This window comes from Martes martes (assembly GCF_963455335.1).
Source record: "Martes martes genome assembly, chromosome: 7".
In the NCBI taxonomy this organism is placed as follows: Eukaryota; Metazoa; Chordata; class Mammalia; order Carnivora; family Mustelidae; genus Martes; species Martes martes.
Window position 1 is genome coordinate 100,893,162 of NC_137894.1, and position 24,865 is coordinate 100,918,026.

General features: G+C 49.6%; 1 protein-coding gene across 1 annotated transcript in view; it reads left to right on the forward strand.

The window, feature by feature from the left end:
* The window catches only part of SAMD4A (sterile alpha motif domain containing 4A), a 206,189-nt gene that overhangs the window by 176,683 nt on the left and 4,641 nt on the right, over positions 1-24,865 (forward strand). The window contains exons 8-12 of the mRNA XM_080809589.1: positions 1,799-1,884; positions 7,019-7,137; positions 11,371-11,572; positions 12,893-13,019; positions 20,942-21,025. Of these exons, the coding sequence (XP_080665715.1) occupies positions 1,799-1,884; positions 7,019-7,137; positions 11,371-11,572; positions 12,893-13,019; positions 20,942-21,025 (618 nt within the window). The remainder of the gene's footprint in view (positions 1-1,798; positions 1,885-7,018; positions 7,138-11,370; positions 11,573-12,892; positions 13,020-20,941; positions 21,026-24,865) is intronic.

Below are 24,865 nucleotides of genomic sequence, written 5' to 3' on the forward strand. Positions count from 1 at the left end.
CTCGAATGCGGTGTTGCACGAGAAAATGTGATTATGTTAAAAATGCAGTGAATGCCCGTACTTTTCCTTTGGAAGGAGAAACAATTTTTTCTTGATTGTCCAGTCATTTTCAAGAACCAAGCTTTTACCAAAAGAAATGGACACCTGAGTCTTACAGGTGCAGTGAGAAACTCCCGGTGTATACACATCCTAAAAAAGATGTCCAGACATAGAAATCTGGTTCAGAGGAGATGACTTGTAACATCCTTTTGAGGGGAGATGCCAGTGGCTTGATGGCCAGGGTGGGTCCTTGGTCTCCCCCGACTCGCCTCAGAGCCCTGACCTCCCACCCCTGAGTGGGCTCTTCGCTGTGGGGGATTAGAACGGATGACCCCAAGGGTGAAGATACGTGTGGGGGTGGATGCCTCAGTATGGTCCATGGTGGGCTCCATCCTCAAGAGACCCAAGCTCCTCTGGCATGGCTTCTTTTTAAACTTTGGTTACTTTCAAATAAATTATAAAATCAATTCATGCTCAACATAAAAACTCAAAATGAAACAAAATGATGGAAATTGAAAAATAACCTCTCTCCCCAAGTGCCACCCTCTTCCCCTGCAGAGGTGCCCACTCTAAACAGGTTTGAACTGTCCCTCCAGAAACTTCCTAATAGTCCTGGACAAGCACACGAGTATCCTTTTTACCCACAAGCAGGTGTTGTTTACATGTTTTTCTGCAGCTTGTATTTCTACATTGTATACTTTCAATATTTCTGTCCCTACCATAGCACCACCCAATCTCTTTTTCCGAGGTTGCATGCTGTGTTCCACTGTACCCATAAGGCATAATTTGACAGGGCCCTGGAGAACGGACATGGAGACGGTTTCTTAGTTTTTGTTAGTATGAACAATGCTATACTGGGAGTCTCTGTGCAAAGATAGGGTATAAATGGGATTCTGTGACAGAGTAGGTATGCAGAATTAGGGGGAGAAAGGAATCGTGATGCCCAGATTTCAAGCATGGTCTACCTGAGTGCAAGGCATTTTCTCTTCTAATGGACATCTTCTGTCCAGCCAGCTGTGCCATGGCCTTCAAAACACCCCCATGGAGATCAGAGCATCCGAGCCTCCAGGAAGAGATTCGAACCGGCCATACTAGCGTGGCTGTGGGAACCTCAGGGGGGTGGGGTTGTGGCGGCGTGCTCTACCTGCAGCCCCGCCCTGGTCCGTCTTTATTACTTCAGTTACTTGCGTGTGTGGGCAGACCTACGTGTGTGTAAGTGTGTTACTGCTTTGAGAAAATAACCCTCCAGTGACCGAGTAGCAGGTGTCCTACTCGTGTGCGTGCCCACACACCTTGTGTGCTAGAAGATGTGCCAGAGCCTCACGCCTCCAAATGAGGTGCGCAGTTCATTCATCAAATTACGGAGACAGCGCTCTGATAATGTCCACGGTCTTTGATGCCTTTGAACTCCCTTCTCAAAAGGAGCCTCTTTCCGAGAGAGGGCTCAGGACATGGCCGCATTCTTCTTCTCCCAGAGTGTCTGTCTCAGGCTGGATTGCAGAAGGCTTAATATAGAATGGTATGCCTGGAATTAACCGAAGGGGCTTCTCAAGGCGAGGGCTCCCGTGGTGACCAAGCCTTTGACTTCAGTGGAATGAGGAGCCTCCTGGCCTTTTTTGTGAACCTTACGTAAAACCACAGGCACACATACCTCTCAAAATATTGGTTCTGAAAGGAAATCAGGGGCAGATCTCGGAGGTTAGAATGGTTATACATGTTTCTAATTCATCTTTTCTTTCTTTTTTTTTTAAACTCACAGTGTGCACACAGCTCTTGGTCTCCAGACCTGATGAGGAAAATATAAGTTCCTATTTACAGCTCATAGACAAGTGTCTAATTCATGAGGTGAGTAGTAATGGGTTTCACAAAACTGTTTTTCTCATTGCTTAGGAATGGTTCTCAGAGGTTCTGTGATGTGATCCTTTGGGTCTCCAACAACTTGTTTTTGAAGACTAGACAAGCATAAATAATACCCGGGCAGAACTCAGCTATGATGGTTTCAAACCTAAGCACAGCTTGTAACACATTAGCGTCTAGAAATTCATCTAGATAGAACTCTGATGTGGGGGTGAATGCCTGAGAGAAACTTTGGCTCTAGAAGAATCCCTGAGTGACCAAGCCTGAGGTGGGAACGTTCAGCCCTGCCACCTCGCCTTGGCGTTTTCGAGTCTTTTTAAAATTTTCTGTTGAAACATTTTGCCTTTCGACTCAGGGAAACTTGGGGGAGGGTTGGGAGTGTATGAAAGAAATAATGTGTTTGTGTTTATGTTCCATGTGGTTCGATTTGTGATTTTTATGGGAATCGTGTTGAGCCACATGTCCTTTGGCAGGAGGACCGAGGCAGGCTGGAGCTGTGCCCTGTTAGACTCAGTGTGAGCGCCGTCTCACTGACGGAGCAGGGCAGGTCCTGGGGGCTGCTGCTGGGACAGCCACCCGCCTGGCCGGCTGCCCCGAGGTGCATGTGCAGACAGGGGGTGTGCCCCAGACCTGAGACTCTAGTGTCTTTTGGGGAGCACCCCCTCTAAAGAGTCACAGAGACAAGAATCACAGTGTAGGCTTTAGAGAAGTTTAAGAGCCCTGAGGTCTTTTGGTTGGATTTTAATGTTAGAATAAGATGGTAAAGGCCCCCCCAAGTCTGCTCGCTGTTGCTGGGTTGGCGTCCAGAGCCCCAGAAATGTGGTGGGCCCCAGCGAAAGGAGACACCCAGGCCAGAGGTCTAGCCCCCTCACCCACCGCCCCACTCACATTGTCCCCACCCTCCAGCTGCCACACAGGGGCATCTGTCCAAGGCCAGTTCGTTGGGCCCTCCACCGTTCCACGGTCTGATTACCCACCACTCACGAGCACGGTCTCCTTCTGGGTTTCCTTCCCAGCCACTGCCCCACAGTCCCCTAAACTCTCCTTTTTACTATTTCCTTTCTCAGCAGTGCAAATTCTTATGTGTCCCTCCCCTCAACCCCCAACTCACCCTTTGGTGTTTTCAGTGCTGACACCGCACATTTCGGCCAGCAAAAAGCACCAGAAGAAGAGAAGGCAAGGGCACTTAAAGAATTGTAGAACTCATTCATTCCATAGATCTTTATTAAACGCTTAGGCCCTGTCCCTGGCTAGGTAGCTTATGGTGTGAGGGTAGTGGGGAAGACTAAAGGAGATCGGGTGATCACACACGTGAGGCTGGGGCTGTGCTGGCATCCTGCAGAACCCAGATGAGGAGCCAGGCCACCAAACCAGGAGCCGGAAATGGCTTTGCCTCAGAGGAACTGCCTCCAAGCTAGGCACGAAAGGGAAGCCGAGTCTTGGTGTGGTACAGACTCACTGCATAAGCAGGAGGGAGCGCTCCCCTGTGTCTTACTGGGGAGGAGAACATTTGGAATGGGTTTTGGGGGGGACTGATTAGGGGAGGATCTAAACTTGCGTAAAGCAAACTAGAACCTTGCATGTTCTTCCACGCCTGTGCTCACACTGAGCCTTCCAGACACCGGAGAACAAGTTGTAAGTTACTTTCTGTCTTGCCTCAAGTCTGCTGAGCCCATAAGACAAAATAGTGAGCCCTCCAGCGGCCTCCACTGGACAGTGCTCATGCTTCCTAACTGGATCCCACCAGCCCCAAAACTGTGGCCTGGTCCTTCTCACCTTCCAGCCATCATGCATGCCCTCCTTGGGCAACCTGGCTCTCCTTTCCATCTCCTTAGAATATTTAGAGAAATTCCTGGTTTTTTCCTCGCTGCCTGCCCAAGTGATTAAATGCAAAGATGGCGCCATGTAGACTCATCTGCTGGCAAGAGACCCCGACGGCAGTAGAGGGACCTCTGGCTGATGGGAGTCCTGGGCCAAGTAGAGCTCATGCCACGTCTGCTTGCCTGCATTCATGTCAGGATGCAGGGGCCTGCACTCTGTCTTGGAAGGGAAAATGTTGTGCAAGACTTTTATTATTTTAGTTCAAGAAAGAGGAAACATGTCTGAATAATTTTCCACAGGCTTGGGATATTCTGTGTGGAGCACACTCCCTCCCTGTGAGGCTCCATTGAGACAGTCTCCATCCTGGCTGAATTTCACCTGGGCCCCTTGAAACAGGACTCCCTTTCACAGCCCAAATAAGCCATTCCTTAACTGACTGGATGGGAGAGGATTGACCAAACCTAGACACCTTCCTCCCTCCCCAGGGACAAAGGGACCAACTCCATAGAGTAACAGAAGAGAGGACAGAAAAGTTCTGAATTTCATCTCCTGGATTATAATCCCCAGCTTCTTGCCTCCTCGCCATCCCAAGGAGGTTCTGTGGAGATGAGCTCTTACCCATTTATGAGCCCTTTAATCCTACATGAAAGTTGTAGGGCTCATCCTAGCCATCTTCGTCCAGACAGACTCATTGGTTTGGCCCTGACAGGGACAGAGGACTTGGAAGAGGCCGACTGGCTGTGTCAGTGTTTTGTATGGATGCTTCTTTCCCCTCCATTCCCTGAGGAAACTATCAGCTCAACTCAGAGCTGCCAGTGGAATGGCTGAGGTGAGGTGTCAGCCATCCCAGATGGCAGAAGAGCTCCCACAATGGAGGGCTACTTCTCAGGCAAATGCAGGCAAACCAGCTTTTAGAAATCCCTTATTGCCAGCCATGACCTCTAGCTCCTCTCCAGGCCTCCCAGCTGCAGCCTCCAAGACTGAGAAGGGGCCACCACACTCACCCAACATGGCCAAGGGCCTTAGTCCTCTCTGCAGCCTGGAACGAAATGAGCGTGCTGCCCTGTGTTGAGTGAATGAGCTCACTTCTCTGGGTGGTGCTGGGGTATAAACATTTCCATCTTCTTGGACGGTCTTTGCCACCATGGGAGATGTCCTGTATGAACTGGTGTCCTTGGAAGCACTTTGAAGGCCTGTCTATAAAGTGAGCCATTTCCTCTTTTGTCCCTTGGAAACTCAGGCCAGCTGTCCTTCAAGCTGGCTCCAGACCAGCTGGTATTGTAGTTTTGAGAACTTGAAGTCATTTATTGGGGCTAAATGTGATTGCTGAATGCCAAATGTGACAAACACTCATATACCACCACCAAAGGTCTGGTCTGTGTGACCACAAAAACCTGAGTAGAGGATCTCTGAGCCGCAGTTCTAAGTGGCTCATTACTAAGCCCAGGCATGTCCTAAGTATTCTAAGTGCACCTCATGTGTTATCTCATTTAACCCTTACGACATCTCTTGGAGGGAGATAGTATCCTCGGTTTTTAGAAGGAACTGAGTGTCAGGTAAAGGAACTTGTGTAAGAATGTGTAGGGATTCAAGCCTTGCCCATATCTCTCCAGAACCTTCCTCTGACCAGCTGGGCTGGACTCTCCTCCCCAAGTCATCTAGATCAGCACCTCTGCATCCTGTGTTCTCACTCAACCTTTGGCAGAGGAAGCCAGTCAAAAACAGAATCTATCTATCCCTTTCTTTATTCGGCCAGTAGAAATGCTTGCCTTTCAGGCTTTCAGAGGCATTCATGTATAGTTGGACACTCACCAAGTGTTGCCAACAAATGAGAAGGGACCACAAAGTAGAACCGTGGCCTCACCTTGTAACCATGAGACCAACCCACCATGTACCTTGCGCAGTGTCTGCGCCTCTTTAAGGAAGCACGGAATCCCTTGGTTGGGTAGCCCTCCTTGATGAAGATCCTTAAAGGCGTCTGGCTGAGGTCATCCAGGGGGAAGGGGTTTTTGCAAGTCAGTAATTTTTTCACAACATACCATCTTTTTGCTTTTGTTCTCATAGCTCTCCTGTGTTTAGGTTCTTAAAGATTAAATGTCATCTGGAAAAAATTAAGCTGTCATGTTTTCTCTGTTTAAGGAATCCGTTTCCTTTATGGGAAAGACCCATATAGTCTGTTACTCTAAGTTACAGTTTATTGCTACTTAAAGGATTTCATGTCTTATTGACAAAACTATACGGGTATGTTCTATCACGGTTACTGCTAATCAGAGCTGCAGACTCTCCCACAGCTTGTGGACCATGGTTCTAGGCACCAGACAGGACATTCCTATATTGGATGTAGGGCCCTCAAACCATCTAGAATGCCACATGCCCATGTTCCATTAGCAATGGAATTACCAGGACACTTGCTGCAAACAGCCTCTAGACTCCTGTCCAGATGTATTAAATCAGGGAAGGGACCTAGGAATCAGCATTTAATAGGTTTCTTAAGGGATTCTTATCCCAGATTTGAGCGTCTCTACCTTGGGGACTCACAACTCCTGTAAAGTCACTCCCCAGGGTTCAGTGTACACAAAAGAACATGCCATACAGATGACAGTGTGTTATAAAGCAGGCAAAACACCCCTCGGTGCCACTTTTACTAAAAAACATGTGAAAAGGCATCAGATCTACCTGTTTCCCTAAACTTTAGGAAAAGTTTTGGTCAGGATTGGTGCACTGGAGTTTTTTGTAAGGCACTTGGCCCCTTAACTGGAGATGTCTCAGCAAAGCCCCGTGCCCTACAAAAACCCCAGTGCACCAATCCTGGCCTATGGTATAGTATAGTGTAGTGTAGTATAGCGGAGACTATGTGCCATTTTTTGAAAGCCTGCAGACCATGCACGATCAAGCTGATTGATTTTTGGAGTGGTTTAGCATTTCTATTGATTATGAAAATGAAGGGGGCCCTGCAAAAGCCAGATTATTCAACAGTCTATTTTTACTATTCATTCTTGGTTAATCTAGAGAGTCCAGAGTAGAGTTAGGAAGAAGGTGAAGATGAGTACAGATCTGCCAGAAATGCAGCCAAAAATAAGCGTTGTCGAAAGCTTAATGCACATACTTTACCAGGCACCTCCAGTGTCAAATTGTCGGTACAGGTGGCTCCCGAGTGAAACTGACTGCTGTTTGGACCAGGTGGGAAGCAGGTGAAGCAAAGGCAGCTGCAGAGACTTTGATGTCCCCCCTATTAATTGCGTTTTCCTCCCTGTAATGCCAGGCTGCACCACCCATTAAAAAGTCCTGTTTGTTTTTGCAGGCATTTACAGAGACTCAGAAAAAAAGATTGTTGTCATGGAAACAGCAGGTGCAGAAGCTCTTTCGGTCTTTCCCTCGGAAAACCCTTCTAGACATATCAGGATATCGACAGCAAAGAAAGTATGTTGGGATTTCATTTTTCTTAATGCACGGTGGTGGTTCCCTAGCCCACTGCTGCCTCCCTGGGTTCCTGTGCAGGACTGTGGCAGGGCACCATTCCTGGTCCACAGGCTGCCCTGTGGGGAGTTCCAGATCGCACTCCTTCAACAGATGGAGTTGGGAAAAGGCTATAGAGAGAGAGCGTTCCCAGAAAAAGAACTGCATATGATCTTTCGTAACGCATTTTACATGATCAAAATGACAGCATTGGGCCAGATGGGCAGCGAGGGGGAGATGGATACAGTTGAAGGAATTGCCCGCAAAGCACTTTGGGGGTTGTCCGCAAAAGGGGGCCCTGAAAGGGACAAAAATGGGTTGTTCCAGCAGCACCTTCCGAGGTAGAGTCATTTCTTTCTCCCTTCTCGCTGCAGACTAGCTAATTATAGTTGGTGGCAGGGTGAAGAGCCCAGTGCTGGTCTATTTTGGTCTGAGCTGCAGTCCCAGAGTGAAGCAGCACCATTCTTGAGTTTTCATAGTACTTCCGCTTCTTGGATGCGGTTAAAAATAAGCCTCGTTGTACTTTAGAACCCATTACCTTAATCTGGTTTTCAATGGAGGAATCCGATTGCATATTAGAGGTGAATTACAGCGACAGTCCGGGGGAGGAATTTAGGGAGGTGTGGGGTGAAGCCTTCAGCAGTGACAGGCAGTTGGGGGGAGACAAAAGGATGACGGTACAAACATCGTGAAAAATCAACTCTCTGTTTTACATTTTTAAACATGAGCGGGTAAATAATTTTTCACCTGCACCTGAAAAGTTCTGAATTCATTTCTCAATGTGCACAGAGAAGCTCTGTGTCATTAACAATTTTGGCATTTATTTGCAGAAGTGTGCCTTAAATCACCACTGTTTTATATCATCTGGGGGAGATAAGGATAGCTGGGATTTATGGAAAGTTTTCATTAAAGATTAATGGAAAAGTTGAAGTGTTATCACCTGCCAGCATACATTACACTGTTATTTATTAAACAAACATTTAGCACTTCCTGTATGCCAAGTGGTATCCAAGCATTTTAGGAATATTAATACATTTAATCCTTGCAACAACCATATGAGGTAGAGTTGCTATTATTAACTCCCATTTACAGAGGACTCGGTAGGCAGTGGGTGTCCAGGATTTGGACCAGGCAGGCCAGCACCAGCTGCAGAGTCCGTGCTTTTAACCCACTACACATGCCAGGCTGCCCGCATGCTCTCCAGCCAATGGGCAGAAAAAACCGTCAGGCAGAGTGGCCCTCTCATGGCAGCTCCCTGGATTCGAGCTCTCTGGGGTTGCCCTCCCTGGGGAGATGGGCTGGGACCACCTGTGCACTCTGAGGATTCCCAGGGGCCCAGGTGAAAAGCAAGACAGGCTAGTAGGCCTCTTGTCCTGGGGACTGCCCCCTTCCCAGGCTCGCTCTCTCTTCTTGTAAGGGCAGTCATACATCTCTGAAGGGAGAGGATGAGGTTCCAGACCCCTCTTGAAACACGTTGAAAGAGGAAGAAGGAATTCAGAGGATAAAGAGGAAAACAGAGCTTTTGAGCTCTTTGCTTCTCTCCCAAGTGTCATCGCCTGCGTCTGTCGGCTCTGCTCTGTCTGTGGTGCATATCGGAGTTCCCCTTAACCCTGAGCTCTCTAGAGTGTTTCTAACTAACGTGTGAATTGGGCTACCCAAAGTTTGCCATATTGGAGTCTTGATGGACCTGTTTTTATTGATGAGATAAGAATGAATTCAATCATCAGTTGTGGAAGTGGCTAAAGCTCTAGAAAAATCATTTGTTCTCATAAGTATTACTTCTGGGGTCTTTTTATGCTATTAATTTGCTTTGAAGAACCGTTTCTCCCATAAAAAAGGTAACTGCAGCCCAGCCCCTGCCTGAATGATCACAAATACCAACTTAATTGGTTCTTATTAATCAGCCTCTTCGCACATTTCAAGGTAATGAAGTCAGCTGGCTAGATTTAGGAAATAAGAGAAAGACACAGATGGCAGAGCAAAAGAATGAGAAATGAAAACTTAACTAGTGTCACTTTGTTTTCCCCTCCCCCGGAAATAATGATTATGTCATTAAGCCTAGTGGTCTAAAGTAACCCTCAAAACTCTGGCTTTGTAATAACCAACTAAGGTGTCACAGCAGGCTCCCACAGCCATTAGAAAGATGGCCTAGCCAAATTCTACTCCCATTCTAGCCTGATCCCATAGTGTTCTGGGCTCTACCTGCCACATTCAGTCCAGCTCATGTGTCCTAGCTGTAGGAGTCCCTGGAGCCCTGGTTTCAGTGACTAAGTGTCCCATCACAGAATCCTCTACCCACATGATATTGCTCGAGGATATCATCTTGCCTTCCGGGAAGCACAAATCATTTTAACGTCACCCATTGACTACTGTATTTTGCATATGAAATAACTTTTTAAAAATCCAACCAAAAAGGAAAATGAGCAAAAAAGCTATCTGCACCAAATAAGGAAAAGTCTTAGAATACTGAATCATCTGCCAGGTGGCCAATATTCCAACTTCCAAAACCAAAGGACAAGTTTTCATCGCTTAAAAAGCAAACCACCACTTGATTCTTGTTTCCACCAGTCATGGATCTCAGACTGTTCATCCTCCAAAAGAGGTCTCCTAGATCGTATGATCTAGGAGCTTTTACCCTCTCCAGGCCCAGATTTCTTCCAAAACAAAAAATTTTAATGTTCATAAAAAGAAAGAAGTGGGGGAGACCTAGAACCCATTAGTGCCCTCCTCACTACATGTAGATAAGTCCCCGACAGGAATCAGGAACGCTTTCCTTCGCCCCAAAAACCTAAAAGTGGAAAGACCCAGGCCCAGAAATCAGTTGCAGCCAGCTCACCTGTGGAACTCTCTTCCCCGCCCCCTTTCCCCCTAGGAAATGTAGGCACTCTGGGGAGAAGAGAAACATTTTCTGAGATCACCTGTCTAATGGCTTAGATGCCTCCCCACACGCACACACAATTCTCTTTCGCAGGATATTACTATTTTGCAACACCCCCAATCCCCATTAAATTCTTCAGCTGGTTAAACTACGTCATCCGGGTCTGCTGGAGTCCCCTCACAGGCTTGGTACGAACCTTCCCTGTGTGGCTGGGAAAGCAAGTCTGTTCCATCTTGTGGCCATTGGAGGTAAAGCATTTCGAGTTAAACATCAGTGAATGACTAAAGCTGACTCTTCTTGGAAAGAATGTGCTGGTTCTGAAACCCTACTGGCTGCTGCGTACTGTCCCAGAACCTGAAGCATGTCGGAGAAGGAGGAGTTCTTGAGCGCTGAGGTCACTGGAAAAGTGGGAGCACGGTGTCCCAATGCCATGCCAAGGGTCCATGGCGGCCTCCCTGGGTCCATGTGGGGAAGCATGGGACCTCCCCATCTTTCTGCAGCAGGGAGGGCCTGTGGAGTTGGGGAGCCGTCAGTGTCCTAGATCCAGAATACTTGCAAACATCATCATCTCTGTTCCCCTTCCCATCAAGCTGGGAATCGGAGCCCCAGACATGGGGTCAGCTCTTCCACAGGGAGAAGCATCCTGATGGCAGAGATGAATGTCTGTTCATTCATTCAGCCTGCATTCACTGTGCCGGGAGCCAGCGGCATGGGCCATGCAGGACTGCTGAGAATGGATGCCGTCTTTTCTGTCTCAGAGCTGCCATCCTAGCGGGGCTCACAGGCTACCCTTTCCAAGTGTGCTACGCAGACATCAGAAACAGACTGTGGTGTGGCAGAAGGTGCACAGATCCTGGCTCTGCGCTCTTGCTCTACGTGGCTTTGGGATGGACACGTGAGCACTAAGGGTCCTAGGACCTGGCAGGCAAGACCACTGAAGAGCACCCCAGCCGACCTCCTAGGCTCCTATTTCATCACTGTCCCCTGCTGCCTGCAGGACCTTTGCAAAATCGCGAAGCACTCAGTGTTCGTTCTCCAGCTGAAAAAGGGGATAGGACGCCTACTTCTAGGGTTGTCATGAGGACTGAAGAATCAGGGTCAAAGTCCCAGGATGGTGCACGTGATAGTCCCTCTCGATGTCTCTTAGCTGTCATCTTAATCCTAGCCTTTTCCTGCACACAGCTACCCTGTGCCCCCAGAGAGACCTCATAGCTGTCAAAATGCAAGCAGACTCCGGGGAGGCAGCCCACTGACAGCCTGGGGTTTGGGAAGGGCGCTGGGTGGCTGACAGCCTCTCACTGCTCTCTCCCCTCTCACAGCCGCGGCTTTGGGCAGTCCAACTCCCTCCCAACAGCCGGCTCTGTGGGCGGCGGTATGGGCCGGCGGAACCCGCGCCAGTACCAGATCCCCTCCCGGAACGTCCCATCCGCCCGCCTCGGCCTCTTGGGCACCAGTGGATTCGTCAGCTCCACCCAGCGCAGCACCGCGGCCAACCCCACCATCATGAAGCAAGGAAGACAGGTTAGTTCTGTGTCTGGGGAGGGGGGTAGGCTGCCAAGCTCAGGGCCCCAGGCTTCAGGACCTACCCCTACATGACCCCATGGTGAGCACAGAGGCCAAGGAGGGCTGCGATGAGATACAGGGGTCCCTGTGCTCAAAAGTAGCCAGTGGTTTGTGCTGTTTCTCTGGGAGACCGAGCAATCCCATGGCTGCACCTGGCTTCATGGGGTTTACTTAGGATGCCCTCTGGTCACTTTAACCTTGGGGGCCCTGCACATAGCACCCTGTAGGAGGAGATGCAAGACCTTTTATGTGCCCTGCTCCATGACCCGCCCCAGCAGACCTCACCACCTCCAAGATCTGGGTTCCAGAGTTCTAAGGAGCTTTCTTAGCCTTATTTCACCGCAAAAAGCTCCTTTGTCACCGTCCCAGCTGTGGTGGAGAATCCAAAGAGGAGCCTGAGAGAGGCTGTCAGAGAAAGAGCTGGGCATTCTCCACCTGTTCAAGGCCAGGCTGCCCAGAGGTCTTTACTGTGTGATTTAAATTTGACTTCTGTCCCACAGCTCCCCACCCACCAGTCCTGTTTCGCACCCTGCCCAACACCTTCCATCTGTGTGCCCGGCTTTGTGGGGCTCCGCAGGTTGGGGCTGGGATTGGAGGGGCACGAGTGGGTCTGCGTTGTCATGAGAAACTAAGGGATGATTGTTTTAAAAACAGGAGAACAGATCCAGGGAAAATGGGCAGGATTTCCTCTCTAGAGCATATACCACAGGGTCTGAGAAAGCCCCAGTTGCTGACCGTTGTGGGAAGCCCCACAACGGTTCAAGAGGAAGTCACCACCAGGACACCCGCATAATAATAAACGCAAGCTCAGTGTGCCAGCCCAGTGCCAGCTGAAAGATTCTTTTTTCTCCCCCTCGCTTTGTAGTAAGTTGTAAGAATCTCAAAAAGAAAATCAAATGAGAGCCCCGAAATAGTTTGTGCTCTTCGTTGCAAACATTTATAGAACTCTTCCATCTCCGAAAAAAAGTGATAGGAAAAGCAAAGGCAACAAAAGGGATAAAAAGAGTTTTGGAGATCGTGAAGGAGAGAGCTGTCCAGATTAAGCTGGGGTTTAGAGAGGCCTGGGGCTTGGAGAGGGGAAGAAAATGAATGGAATCTCAACCCCCTCTAAATATGCGGATGGGCAGCACGAGACTGTGAGCCCTCTTCCAGAAGTTAGCAAAGAGTTCTTCAGGGGTATCTGCCTCTGGCATTCTGGCTGGCGGCCCTGCTCCACACCCCTCCCCGGACTCCAGGGTGTGTGGGCTAATGGGTCCCCCCCTTTGTGTTTCTCACTAGAACCTGTGGTTCGCCAACCCTGGGGGCAGCAACAGCATGCCGAGCCGCACCCACAGCTCAGTCCAAAGGACCCGCTCGCTGCCCGTGCACACTTCTCCACAGAATATGCTGATGTTCCAGCAGCCAGGTAGGGCCCTGCACTTGATCTCTCCCTCTCTCCTCCCCCTGACACACAGGGGAGGCCAGGACGCCAAAATAGATGCCCCTGTGAACCCAGCCGGAAAGTGCTTAGCCTCGACTGTCACCACGCATTCTTTTGAGCTTATAGAAGCCTTTCCTTTTTTAAACTGTGCCTTGCCAGCATGAATAGCGGCTGGTTGGCTGGGAGCCAGCACATGGAGCCCCAGAGTCGGTTGCAATCTGACGGGGATATTTTTGATACTAGTCATATTTCTAGATTGATTAAACCAGAGATATCACTGGAGGGTATCTGGGGGAGTTGGGAGGGGTTCCATGTGCCGTGTGCATGTGCGTGTCTGTGTGTGTTTACTTTGGGTGTATGTGGGGGGATGTGCAGAAAGTGAAACAGAGAAAGAGAAAACTTTCACGGCATTGATGCTAAGAAACTAAACCCTGGTTGGGGAGCACCTTGCAAACATGACTTCTTGGACTGGCCATCTTCCCTTTACTTGGTTAAAGAGCAGCGTGGTCACTTCAAGTCAGCGGCACCTCTCACCGCGCCTCCCAAAGCAGGATTACCAGAATGATGCACAGACAATGATCACTTGCACACTTTGTCTCTGCAGACAGTGACCTCTTAAGAGTCTGTGAGTAATACAGAGCCATCCAAACAACGACTGAATCTAGCTTGATGACTTTCTAAGAGGGAAAATCAGACAGGTACAGGTGTTGGACCTGTAGGAAAATACCCACCCTAGGCAAGTGGCATGCTCTGTACAGCAAGTCTTACAGGAGTTTAAGGAGAGGAAATGCCGCCGTGGCCTGGGTGGGCAAGAAAGCTTCTTGGAATTGGAGCTGAGCTTCAGGGGACAGAGAGTGAAGACGTGGAAAGAGGAGGGTGGAGTTGCATGCAGAAGGAGACAAGGGAGCAAGACCGCAATCGTACCAAGTACCTCAGTGAGTTCCAGAAGCCGTGGCTGAGCCAAAGGGTCAGGTTGAAGTAGCAGCGAGTAGAACAAGGGAGCTGGAAAGATCCGGGCTGATGACAGGGGCTCTGAACCCAAGGCCAAGGAGCTCGGACCCCAGCCACTCTCAGTGGTGAATGTGTGGAAGATTCTGAGTAGGAGTGCCCCTGGTGGAGCGAGGGAAAGGCAGGACGGAGATCGGGAGACACTGAGGAGGAATGGCGAGGTGAAGTAAGGTGTGTCAGGAAAGGAGGATGGTCCAAATGCTTGTTTAAACTTGCTTCTTGACTTCTAGAACATTGACTGTTTGTGCATGTTTGTTTTAAAGCTCCTTTGATACTTGTAGCTCCCCGGGAAGACATATTTGTAGTCTTGTAGTCTACATCTACAAGACATCTTGTAGTCCCAGCCTCTGTTTTCATGCAAAATTTTGCATAATCCACTTCCAATAAAAGAGAATCTAGATGAGATTTGAAGATATCCTGGGCATTAGGAGATCTTTCGCCTTAAATGTATCCTTAGACCCTGATCTCAGGCCCGGTCCTGGGACGACATACCAGCCACCCTGCTGCTTTGTGGGAGGCCTAGCACAGCTGACCATTCTCCTCCTCCTTCAGTCTCTATACAACTGTGGCCTCCTTGCTCCTTTCTAAGCCCCTGTCCCTTCCTTTGGCTTCTTCCAAGTCCTCAGTCCTCTCTTCTCACCTTACTTTCCCCCACTTTCTCCTGTGTGAATTGGGAAGACCAGGCCCACCAGGAAGAGCTGAGCCATCCCTAGGAGGACTTTTTGAGTCTGTAGATACATATCCTCCATCCACACCTTTGTCGCTTGCTAATGCTCAGAGCAACTATAACCCTAAGATTGTTTCCACCCTCTCGTTCTCACCGTTAAAAAAAAAAAAAATCAAATAATATAGAAAGGCTTTTAAGGAAAAGTGACTGTCCCCTTCTTCTCCCCCTCCCAGCCCCCAGTCTCATCTCCCAGAGACAGCCACTTATAATTATTTTCACTTTTCCTGGTAGTTAACTCAAAAGTCTCTAAATGATTTATTTTTTTATAAATGGGACTTAGAATTCCGGAATGCTTGGGGGTCTTTTTTTTTAAAGGGTGTGTTCAATTAGCCTCCTGCATAAGCAAATAAACTGGTGAGTACTGGGCAGGAAGCACTCCTAAGTCCTGCCCAGCACACTCAGCCCATGCTGGGCGGCTCTTCCCAGGACGTGGTCATGAAGAGCAAGGCAGGGCACAGCTGCGACTTCGGGATTCCTGGCAGAAGGGAACGGACCCTGCACAGAGTCACTGCCATGGGAGGCTCCTCAGTCTCCAAGATCATTCCTGCCCCTGGCAGATCAGACACTGGTTTTTAAGACCACAAGTCATGATCAGAGCTCTTCCTTCTTCCTGAGGAGGCAGCCTTGTTGACAGGGCTACCACAGCTAAAGGCCACAGTCAGGCCCAGACGAAGTTTTGTACTAGATAGACAGGGTATATCCGGGATGGACCTTGCCACTCAGAGCAGCACGTCCTTGTTTGCTTGGCGGGTGTCTAGGGGCTGGCAGCCGGGGGGCACGACCAAACTACAAGAATCGTGTCAGGGAGTCAAAATCAGGAAGGCATCGAGTGGCTTTCATCTTTGCACAAGCAGAAGTGATAGTGAACACAAAATGGAGTAGAGATGTGTGACCAACCCTAAATTAGATCCTCAGAAAACCATTACGATATAGCACAGTGGCCACTGGATGTCTTCAGAACGTTCCATTTTAAACCAGATGGGTAGATCCTGAAGATGACAATTCAAACTTAAAATGTGTCCATGAAAATGATGGAAATTTTTAAATGTCTCCAAAGAATATAGAATAGTCTGGGGGCTAGAACAAGCTCCTGAGTTATGTATCAATTAATCAGTCACCTGGCTCGAATTTGCAAGACGATCTCTTCTTTCCTGGATCTACAGGATTTGTGGACCCCTTGGAGGCCATGTCAGGAGTGGTATTTTAGTTTATTCCCACAGGAACAGATTTCTAGATGTTTCCTGGGATAAACAAGAAGAGCCACTAAGTGATCGCTGCCTCTTACGGGCCTGTGGCAAGAGTAAGAAACACTAAGCTGGGGCGCCTGGGTGGCTCAGTGGTTTGGGCCGCTGCCTTCGGCTCAGGTCATGATCTCAGGGTCCTGGGATCGAGTCCCGCATCGGGCTCTCTGCTTGGCGGGGAGCCTGCTTCCCTCTCTCACTCTCTCTGCCTGCCTCTCTGCCTACTTGTGATCTCTCTCTCTCTGTCAAATAAAATAAATAAAATCTTTAAAAAAAAAAAAAAAAAAAAGAAACACTAAGCTGCTCCTCCCAGAGCAAGGGGGAGAAGGATCTTCTACACTCACCAGTGGGGTAACTTGAGCTCAAAACAGGTGTGGTGCCTAGTGTGGTCACGTTCTCCCAAAAAGGCAGGGTGTTTTCCCAACTGGAAAATTAGTTTGGAAATCGCTTGCAGAAGGACTACCTTCTCTTGGAAGCAGATCTCTTCCTTGCTGACTGAGGCTCAGCCGCCACTGAGATCCAGTCAGAGAGGATCTCAAAACAGCCCTGGTGTAACACCGAGAAGCCACAAAGGCTCCTCACCATCTGGAGGGCCTGACAGGAAGGAGCCGAGGGACCAGAAGCCGGCATTGAAAGAAAAGCCTGAGGAAGGGCAGGCCGGGCAGTCTCACAGAGCTATATTCTGGGGTTCTCTTCCTTCCTGCACAAAACCATCTGTAGACTATCCTTGGTGCTGCACTGCCCCAGATGTGAGATGCGTAATAAGGTGCCTTGCATGGCAGCCGTTCATGAAGTGTCATAGTTGTTCGCCTCGGCAGACCTCCCCTATGCACCAGCTCGTGACTGTATTTCTTCCATCAGAATGCCGCATACCGGGGAGCACAGTGCCCCAAGCTGTTGTCATTCATTGCCTCCTTCGTGTGAGTTTCTCCCTTTCAGAGAACTGCCTTTCAAAAGAGTGGGGAGAGGGAGAGTGCCATGCATACACTGGGTCCATTAGGGGAATGGAAAGGGGCCACCATGCAGAGGAAGGGACCAGAACAGGGACCTACTCAAGGTACCTGGTGCACTTCTGCTCTCTGCCTTCTGGTAGGCCAGGGCAAATAATTCTGCTCAGGTAGAGAGGTTGATGAATGACTCAACTGTATCACAGCCAAGAACGCACGTGGGCCATGCTCCCCTGCCTCTGGAAGTCCAACTGAGAGTGACCAACCGCTAGTCTAGGTGGTACCTCTAGGTCTGGAGACCTAGACAGTACAATACTGTCTTATATTCTCATCATTTTTCATGAAAGTGCGCATCCTAGAGGATTTCCATAGCACAAACTTCTGCAGGTTTAGGAATGAGGCCACCAGCAGACAAGCTGTGTTCCCATAGCGGACTCAGGGGTGCGACTCATGCTGCTCTGCCACTCGCCACGACCGCCACGACTGTCTCTGCGATTATCAGCATCGCTCTCTTGCCCTGACCGCACTGACGTCTCTTCCTTCTGTGACTACCCTCCCGCGTCCTGCTTGGTTCCCATCCTCCCTGTCTCCCTTTCTTCCTTATACCCCTTACCCAGTCTGGATCCCGCTTCTCCATCCTCTGTCCTGTCCTCCTCAGCCTCCCAGCAACCCCACTTTTCACTTAACTTGAAGCTTTCCTAGCTATTCAACAAGTAGCCTGGGCTGTTGTTGGCAAAGTCAAATTCTAGCGGTTTTTGCTAGGATACCCCATTTCTTTTTCTAAAGTACTGAAGACACTGGCCTCTTCGCCTCAGCCACAGGGACTGGGAGAGAGCTGCAGACTGCACCATACATGCCACACGTTTGAGACTCAGCTAGGATGGCTGGTTTCTGCCAAGAAAAAGCCACATGGGACCCTCCAGGTGGACCCTACAGAAGCACTTCATTGGGCATGGGTGTCCCTCCCTTCCTTGACCTTGGGCCTGCGCACGAGGCTCTCTACTTATGGGACTTCTGAAAAGGCACAATTTAAAAAGTCCCAGGTCAGCCTAGAGCCTGGGCTTCCTAGGACAGAGGACCCTCACTAAATACTGGAATGTTCTGATGGTCAGGGGAAAAATTCCTGGTTCTCAGAGATGTCATCTGAGTTAAGGAAACAGGCCTGCCTCCAGCAATGGCAGAGAAGGCTCAGTCTTTCCCTTTTGCCTTACTGAGGACATAAAACTGCATCTGCTTGGCCCATTACAGCTGGGGACCCAGGCTCAATGCAATGAGCCTTTGGGGTAGCAGGAGCCAGAGCAGGAGCTGGCCTGGTGCGTCATGTGTGCCTGGGTGGCGGGAGCTGCCCAAATGCTTCCCGGGGCTTTGAGAGTTCTGCCCACCCAAGCCACACTTGGCTGAGGGCTTCTAGCCTGAGATGGAAGCTGTTATCTACCCAGCTGGTCTCCCTCTGTCTTGTATGTGTGGGGAGATGCCACGGATCTGTTTTTATCAAATACACAATTAAAAAGTCACACTATTAGGAAACTCTGGAGTGTGAACATATGGGCTTCTCCCAAGACTTAGAATATTTTGGAGCCTCTCTGAGAGTGGTGGGGGTCGCGACACCCTGGCGCACCAGAGGGAAGAGCCAAGGGAGAAAAAGCAACCGTGCCAACATTCAACCTAAAAGAGCAGCCACTAAGGTTTGGAGATGCTAGAGCGGAGAGCCCCGCATTTCTCAGCCCCCTTTTTTGAACACGCAGTCCTAGGCTTGGAAAATGGCATTTTGCTGCGTGTTGGCAAGAAATCCTGCAGCTGAAACACTTCTCTCCAAATGTCGAGCATCTTTATTTATCCAAATCTCTCCACAGTGTTTGTTTAAAGGGGAGTGCTAGAGAGTAAACTAAATTTTACAATGAGCATATGGATGGTTATAATTGCTGAGAATTTTTTTTTCATATTTGCTAACTGGCTATATATAAAACTGTGTTTCTATTTTATAGATTTCACACCCTGAAGGCTGCTAATTTTGCATGCATATGATTTTCACATGAATGGATGAAAATACTAAAATACTCTTCCCTCTGGATTGTCTGATTGCCCCGACCCTACTCTGACAGCAACAATGGGTGGCGGTGGGAGAGACCCTTCCATTCTCCCTGGCTCCCGGCAGCCCCCCTTCCCGGAAAGCCCAGTCATCCTCTGTTCATGAATTGGCAACAGTTGCCTTTCAAACCCATTGATGCTGGAACTTGTGTCAGAAAGAACCCTGTCTGCTCCCCAGTGCTTTTCGTATTGATCCATTTTGCCCATCTACTCAGAATTTTAAACAACAGAAATGACATCTGCCTCTGAATTAGCCGGTGATGGGGAACACAGATTGCAGAGAAAAGCTAAATGTGTAGCTCATCAAGGAAAACAAATACTTTGGTTTAGCCATTGGTTTCAACTTCCTATCCCACTAAACCACCAACCTAACCTCATCTGTCGTCCCGCCCACCAGCCCCAAGTGCCCTCTGGTGGAGATTCAAAGGAGTGAGGAAATGGCCTGAAGCTTGGGCCACCAGGATCCTTTCCCCACTTCCAGACAGAAGATGGGAGGCCCAATGAAGAAGAGAAGTTCCCCAGAGTCACATATGAAGACAGTGGCAACGTTGAGATTCCCAGACCCTCAGAACATATCCCACTGCTGATTTTTGTCTGTCCCCTAACCCCCACTATAGGATTTCACAGTTCTTAACTGTCAGAGTTTCAATCTTTTTCATCACTCAATAGACATGTGTGAAGTGTGCCAGAAGACCATCGCTGGTATTAGGGGAGGTTCAGAAAGAGATGAGAGCACTGTTGCTGTCTGCAAGGTGCTTCCAAGCCAGTGAAAGACACTCAGGAGCTTCCCAGGATGACAGGGGGTGAGGGAGAGGCATGTACTGACAGTGAAGGGCCCAGCAGAACAGAGGAGGAGGCTCCTACCAGCTGCCTCCTGCTTGGCGGAGGATGGACTGGAGCCTGGAGAGATAGGGAAGGTCCAGATGGTAGAGGGGGCTTTGTGACTATAAGGCACATAGCCTAGCCCCGGGCAGTGAGAACCTGCCCCGCGGACATCTCTGACCTTCTAAGTGGCTGGAGGCAGTGAGGACTGACTAGCAACTTTAGTCGCTGCAGCATGCCGGAGAGACCCAGCTCTGGAGTCAGACCCCTGTGGGTTCTGTGGGTTCTTGTGTTAGCCAGCCAACCTGGCCAGTCACTCTTAAGACCACTCAAGAACTGTGCCATGCTGTGGTTTCTGTTTCCTTATAACAATGCAGAAATGCGGCAAGCCCACTTCTAGGCACGGGGAGCAGCGGGGCCAAGTCCTGCTCCAACAAAGTGAACATGGAACTGGGGGCAGGCAGCAAACAAAGAATGGGCCAGATGTTGGTGACAGCTGTGGAGAAAAAGCAAGCAGAGGGAAAGGAATAGGGCTGGGAAAGTTCTGCTTATCTCTAATGTCCTTTCTAAAGAGACAGGAGAGCCAGAGATGTGAAGGCAGGGAGAGAGAAAGTCATGGAAGCATCAAGGGACCACCATTCCGGACAGAGAGAACAGCAGTGCAAAAGCGGGCAGAAGAGGGCCTGGGAAGGAAGGAAGGGCGAGGAAAGCTGTACACGGGGAAGGGTTAATAAGGGTCCGATCATGTGGGCCTCGCAGGCCATGGCAGGGGCTTGGCTGTTACTCTGATGGGAAGCTGCTGGAGGGTTCTGAGCAGAGGACTTGACAGACTCAGACTCTGACCAGCTATTTTTAGTTACCAGTTTTCTTCCAGCTGCCCATGTTCACAATGGACTCCGTGCACCTAACAGACCCATAGATTGGTTGAAATCAGAGTGTAACTTGCCTCCATGCTGATCCTCAGAGCCCCCCCGAGTTGCCCCAGGGTGGTCGGGGTGGAGCCCCACAGCACCGTGCATACCTCCTCCTTGTTCTCAGGTCTCTGTCACCAAGATGACCCTTTGTCCCTTGCAGAATTCCAGCTTCCTGTGACTGAACCTGACATCAACAACAGGCTGGAGTCCTTGTGCCTCAGTATGACCGAGCACGCCCTGGGAGGTGAGTGGGTCCTCCTTGCCTTTTACCGCATGCCTGGGAGAACTAGCAGCCATCTGCTGTCTACACTTTGGCCATAGCTCAGGAGGAATGGGAAAGGCCTAAGGAGAGGTAGGCAGGGGACGGAGAGAGAGAATGGCCTCAGGGTGCTGTTGGATCGTCGTCAAGCCATACCGCACCGAGGAGCCCACAATGCCCTGCTCCTCCTTTTCTGGGAGGTGAGTCAGGGACCCGGAGACCAAGGCTGTCCCTTTTTCCTCAGAGCCACCCACCCAGTGCGCTCTGAGGTCCTACCACAGCAGCTGTCCCAGCCAAATGCTGGGAGCTGGAGGAGTCAGAAACACAAGACATGGCTTTTAGTGGCAACACCCCCCCCCCCACACACACACACACACAGAATTGGATTCTTTCCTTCTCGGCACTAGATCTCCCCGTCTGGTCCAAGCGTATCCCAGCTTGTTCTTAAAATAGAATTTTTGAAACAAAAATCCCTGCTTGTTTTTACATCTCCCTGCTCCAAATGGTTTCCACGATGCCTGGAGCCCCAAGCAGTCTGAGACGTCCTTCACAGTGTGACAGGGATGGCCTAGTTCCATGTGCCTGTGGGCTGCAGCCCCGCGAGGAGCTCCAGAAGCAGCTGGGTTGTCCCCTGTCTGTCTGGTCGAAGCCCTATGTCATCACTGGAGCCCCGGGAGGACTTCAGTGACCTCCGGGTACTAACCAAGTGCTTTTCTCCAGCCTGAACTCTGCGCCAGCCCTGGGGATGTTTGGCAGGCAGAGGAGCGATGTCCACCCCTTCCTGCCAACCTCCGGGAGGCTCTGAGTCAGAGAGGCCTCCTGTGACCCTTCCCAACAGTCCTCTCCAGGCGTGATGCGCTCACCCTCCCTGGGGATGGGCAGTCGGAACACCTAAAGCCAAAATGTGCGCTATCTGGCCATGGTGGGGAGAAAGGCTGCTGTCAGCTGCTGCTCCAGCGGGCTTTGTCCTCCTGACCAGGGACTTCTAGATTTTTAGTCTCTGCAAACACAATCTTATCCTGACACCAAATATGAGACCAACAAATGCTCAGCATGGAGGAGATTGGAAAGCAAGGACTGCACCTACCTGACCTCAGCTGTGCAGAGCTCTCCACGGCCCAAAGAAAGCCTCCATTTCAGTACCAGAAGCGAGCTATCCCAAGGCCTCCCAGAGCCTCTGACTGAACAGATGGTGGGAAGGCACAGCTCCTAATGTGACCTCCACGGGGTTCCAGGAACCCCATTTGCAAACACTGCTCTCTCCCTTGGCCACTCATATCCTAGAAGCTTTGCCACATCATTGGTCCATTCCTGGCCCCTCTGTGGGGAGGGGCCACCAGCTCCTCTTCTCCAGCTAACCAAGGAGACTGGGTCAGCACACTGGTAGCCCCTAATGAGTAATGGGAAACAACCCAAAGGTCCGTCAACAGGTAGAAATGGATGAACGAAATACATTATAGCCACACAGTGGAATATCGTTCAGTTTAAAAAGGAATGAAGTTCTGATCCATGCTACAACATGGATGAACCTTGGAAGCATTACACTAAATGAAAGATGCCAGACACAAAAGGCCGCACGGTATACGATTCCATTTTAGGAATTTATGAAATGTCCAGAAGAGGCAAATCTGTAGAAACAGACAGTATGGTTTAGTGGTTGTCAGGGGCCAGAAGGAACTGCCAAGTGGATAGTGATGGCTTGATGGATACTGGATGAAAATGTTCTGGAATTAGACAGTGGTAATGGCTGCACAACTCTGTGAACATACGAAAACCTCGGAATTACACACTTTAAAAGGGTGAAATCTGTGGTATGCACATTAGATCCCAATTTTTTAAAAAAAAGGGAAGCCTCCCAGATCCTGAGCATTCAGGCCAAGCTCAGCCCACTGCACGCAGCCCAAGCTCCCGCCCACCCAACGGTGGCTGGTGGGTGAGGAACTCCCTCTGCCTTTGAGAGTCAGCAAGGATAACTGACCTTCTCCCCCAGGGCTTGATATATCTCCGATAATTGGCACCTTGGGAGCCCTTATCAAACTGCTAAGTGCTAACATTATCATCATTAGTAGCAAGAATGCCAAATGCTCTTTATTAAAGGGAGGTTTTCATTGAAAAGGTTTCATTTTTTAGCTCATTCTTCTACTTTTACAGAAAACCTCTATGAACTGATGGGGTTTTTGTTAATGTTTTCATCTTGTTAATCTCCTAAGCCTTCTTATTGCTGTGTTTTTCCTCAATAATCCTGTCTGGTGGGAAGCCTCGTAAGCAGTTTCCAGAGCAGAGAATGAAAATTAAGTTCAGGGTGGCCGGGTTGGGCACAGTGGCCATGAGCCCGCCCACGCTGCGACTGCCCCTCTCTGCTGGGCCCAGCTCTTCCAGGTGCTGGGAAGATGACCTCGCTGGGAACAGAATGCCAATGAATTAAATCATTTTACAGGAGGACATATAATTATGGAGAGGAAAGCAAAGTAAAAGAGGTTCCTCTGCCTGTGTCTCAGGACAGGATGGGAGGGTGGCCAAGTTCTGGGACACCGCATCCTATGATGGTCTTTCTAATGTGGCTAGTCCATGGGCCCCAGGTCTTGGAGGGGCCCATCCTTCTATGCTGACATCTCTACTCTCAGTGTCCTACACTAACTACAACCCTCCTGGTGCCAGTCTAAGCCATTTCTCTCTTTGGCCTTCCCTTTCTGCTGCTGCTTTGCCCTCCCCTTAGTCCCTCCAACAGAACTCATGAGGAAGCCAAGGAGGTGGGCTGTCTCTGCCATCTTGGTTTAAGGCTTTCATCTGGCTCTGTTGGACCTGCTCCTGTCCATACAACCTCCTGCACAGAGGTTGTATGGGCCGGAACAGCCATGGCTACAAAAGCAAGGCTCGTCCAAGCAGGACAGAGTCTGCAGTGAATTCCACCATAAAGAGGAATGCCCCATCCACTCTCTGGTGCTCCAGGATTCATGGATTTCACATGATTCCCTTGCCATTCCTTCTCACCTTCTTTCCTGATTCCTTCTTGAGACCTAACAGCCTCACTTCTAGCTTATATGGAGACTTTTTTTTAAAGATTTTATTTATTTATTTATTTATTTGACACAGAGAGAGAGATCACAAATAGGCAGAGAGGTAGGCAGGGGTTGTGGCGGGGGGGAAGCAGGCCCCCTGCTGAGCAGAGGGCCTGACTCGGGGCTTGATCCCAGGACCCTGAGATCATGACCTGAGCCAAAGGCAGAGGCTTAACCCACTGAGCCACCCAGGCACCCCTGATATGGAGATTTTGTGTAAATTAGAAAAAGGCTCTACTTTCTTAACATGCTGTTCTGCCACTGATTTGTTATTTGTCATAATTAACTATAAAACCCACAACGAATACATGAAAATGGTGCTCCCTGGAGTTGTACACCTTACACTATACATGGTGAATCTGGACTTACCTATGGATCATTTCCCTGCAGATGAATACTGTCACCCTTGGAGGATGAGGCATAGGATTGGAATTCAGTAAAAATGCAGCTTGGGGTTGGATTAGCTGGGTTTTTTATGTTTCTTGCTCCCCACTTACACAGCTATGAAGGGTTGGCATTAACGAGTAGACCATGAGCCCTGGCAAGTGTGTGCACTTCACTCCTACAGACAAGGGAGTGACGTCTACACACCAACACGTGTGTGTATACTTAATGCACCCACGACCCATTACTATTGCAGAACCACCATAAGAGGCTCAGGTTAACACCTGCAGAAGTCAGGACAGCGTTAGTGATTATAAGTTCACATCTGGGAGCCTCGAGGACTGATGGCCTGATGACCATAAACATTCCCAGGGTCATTTGC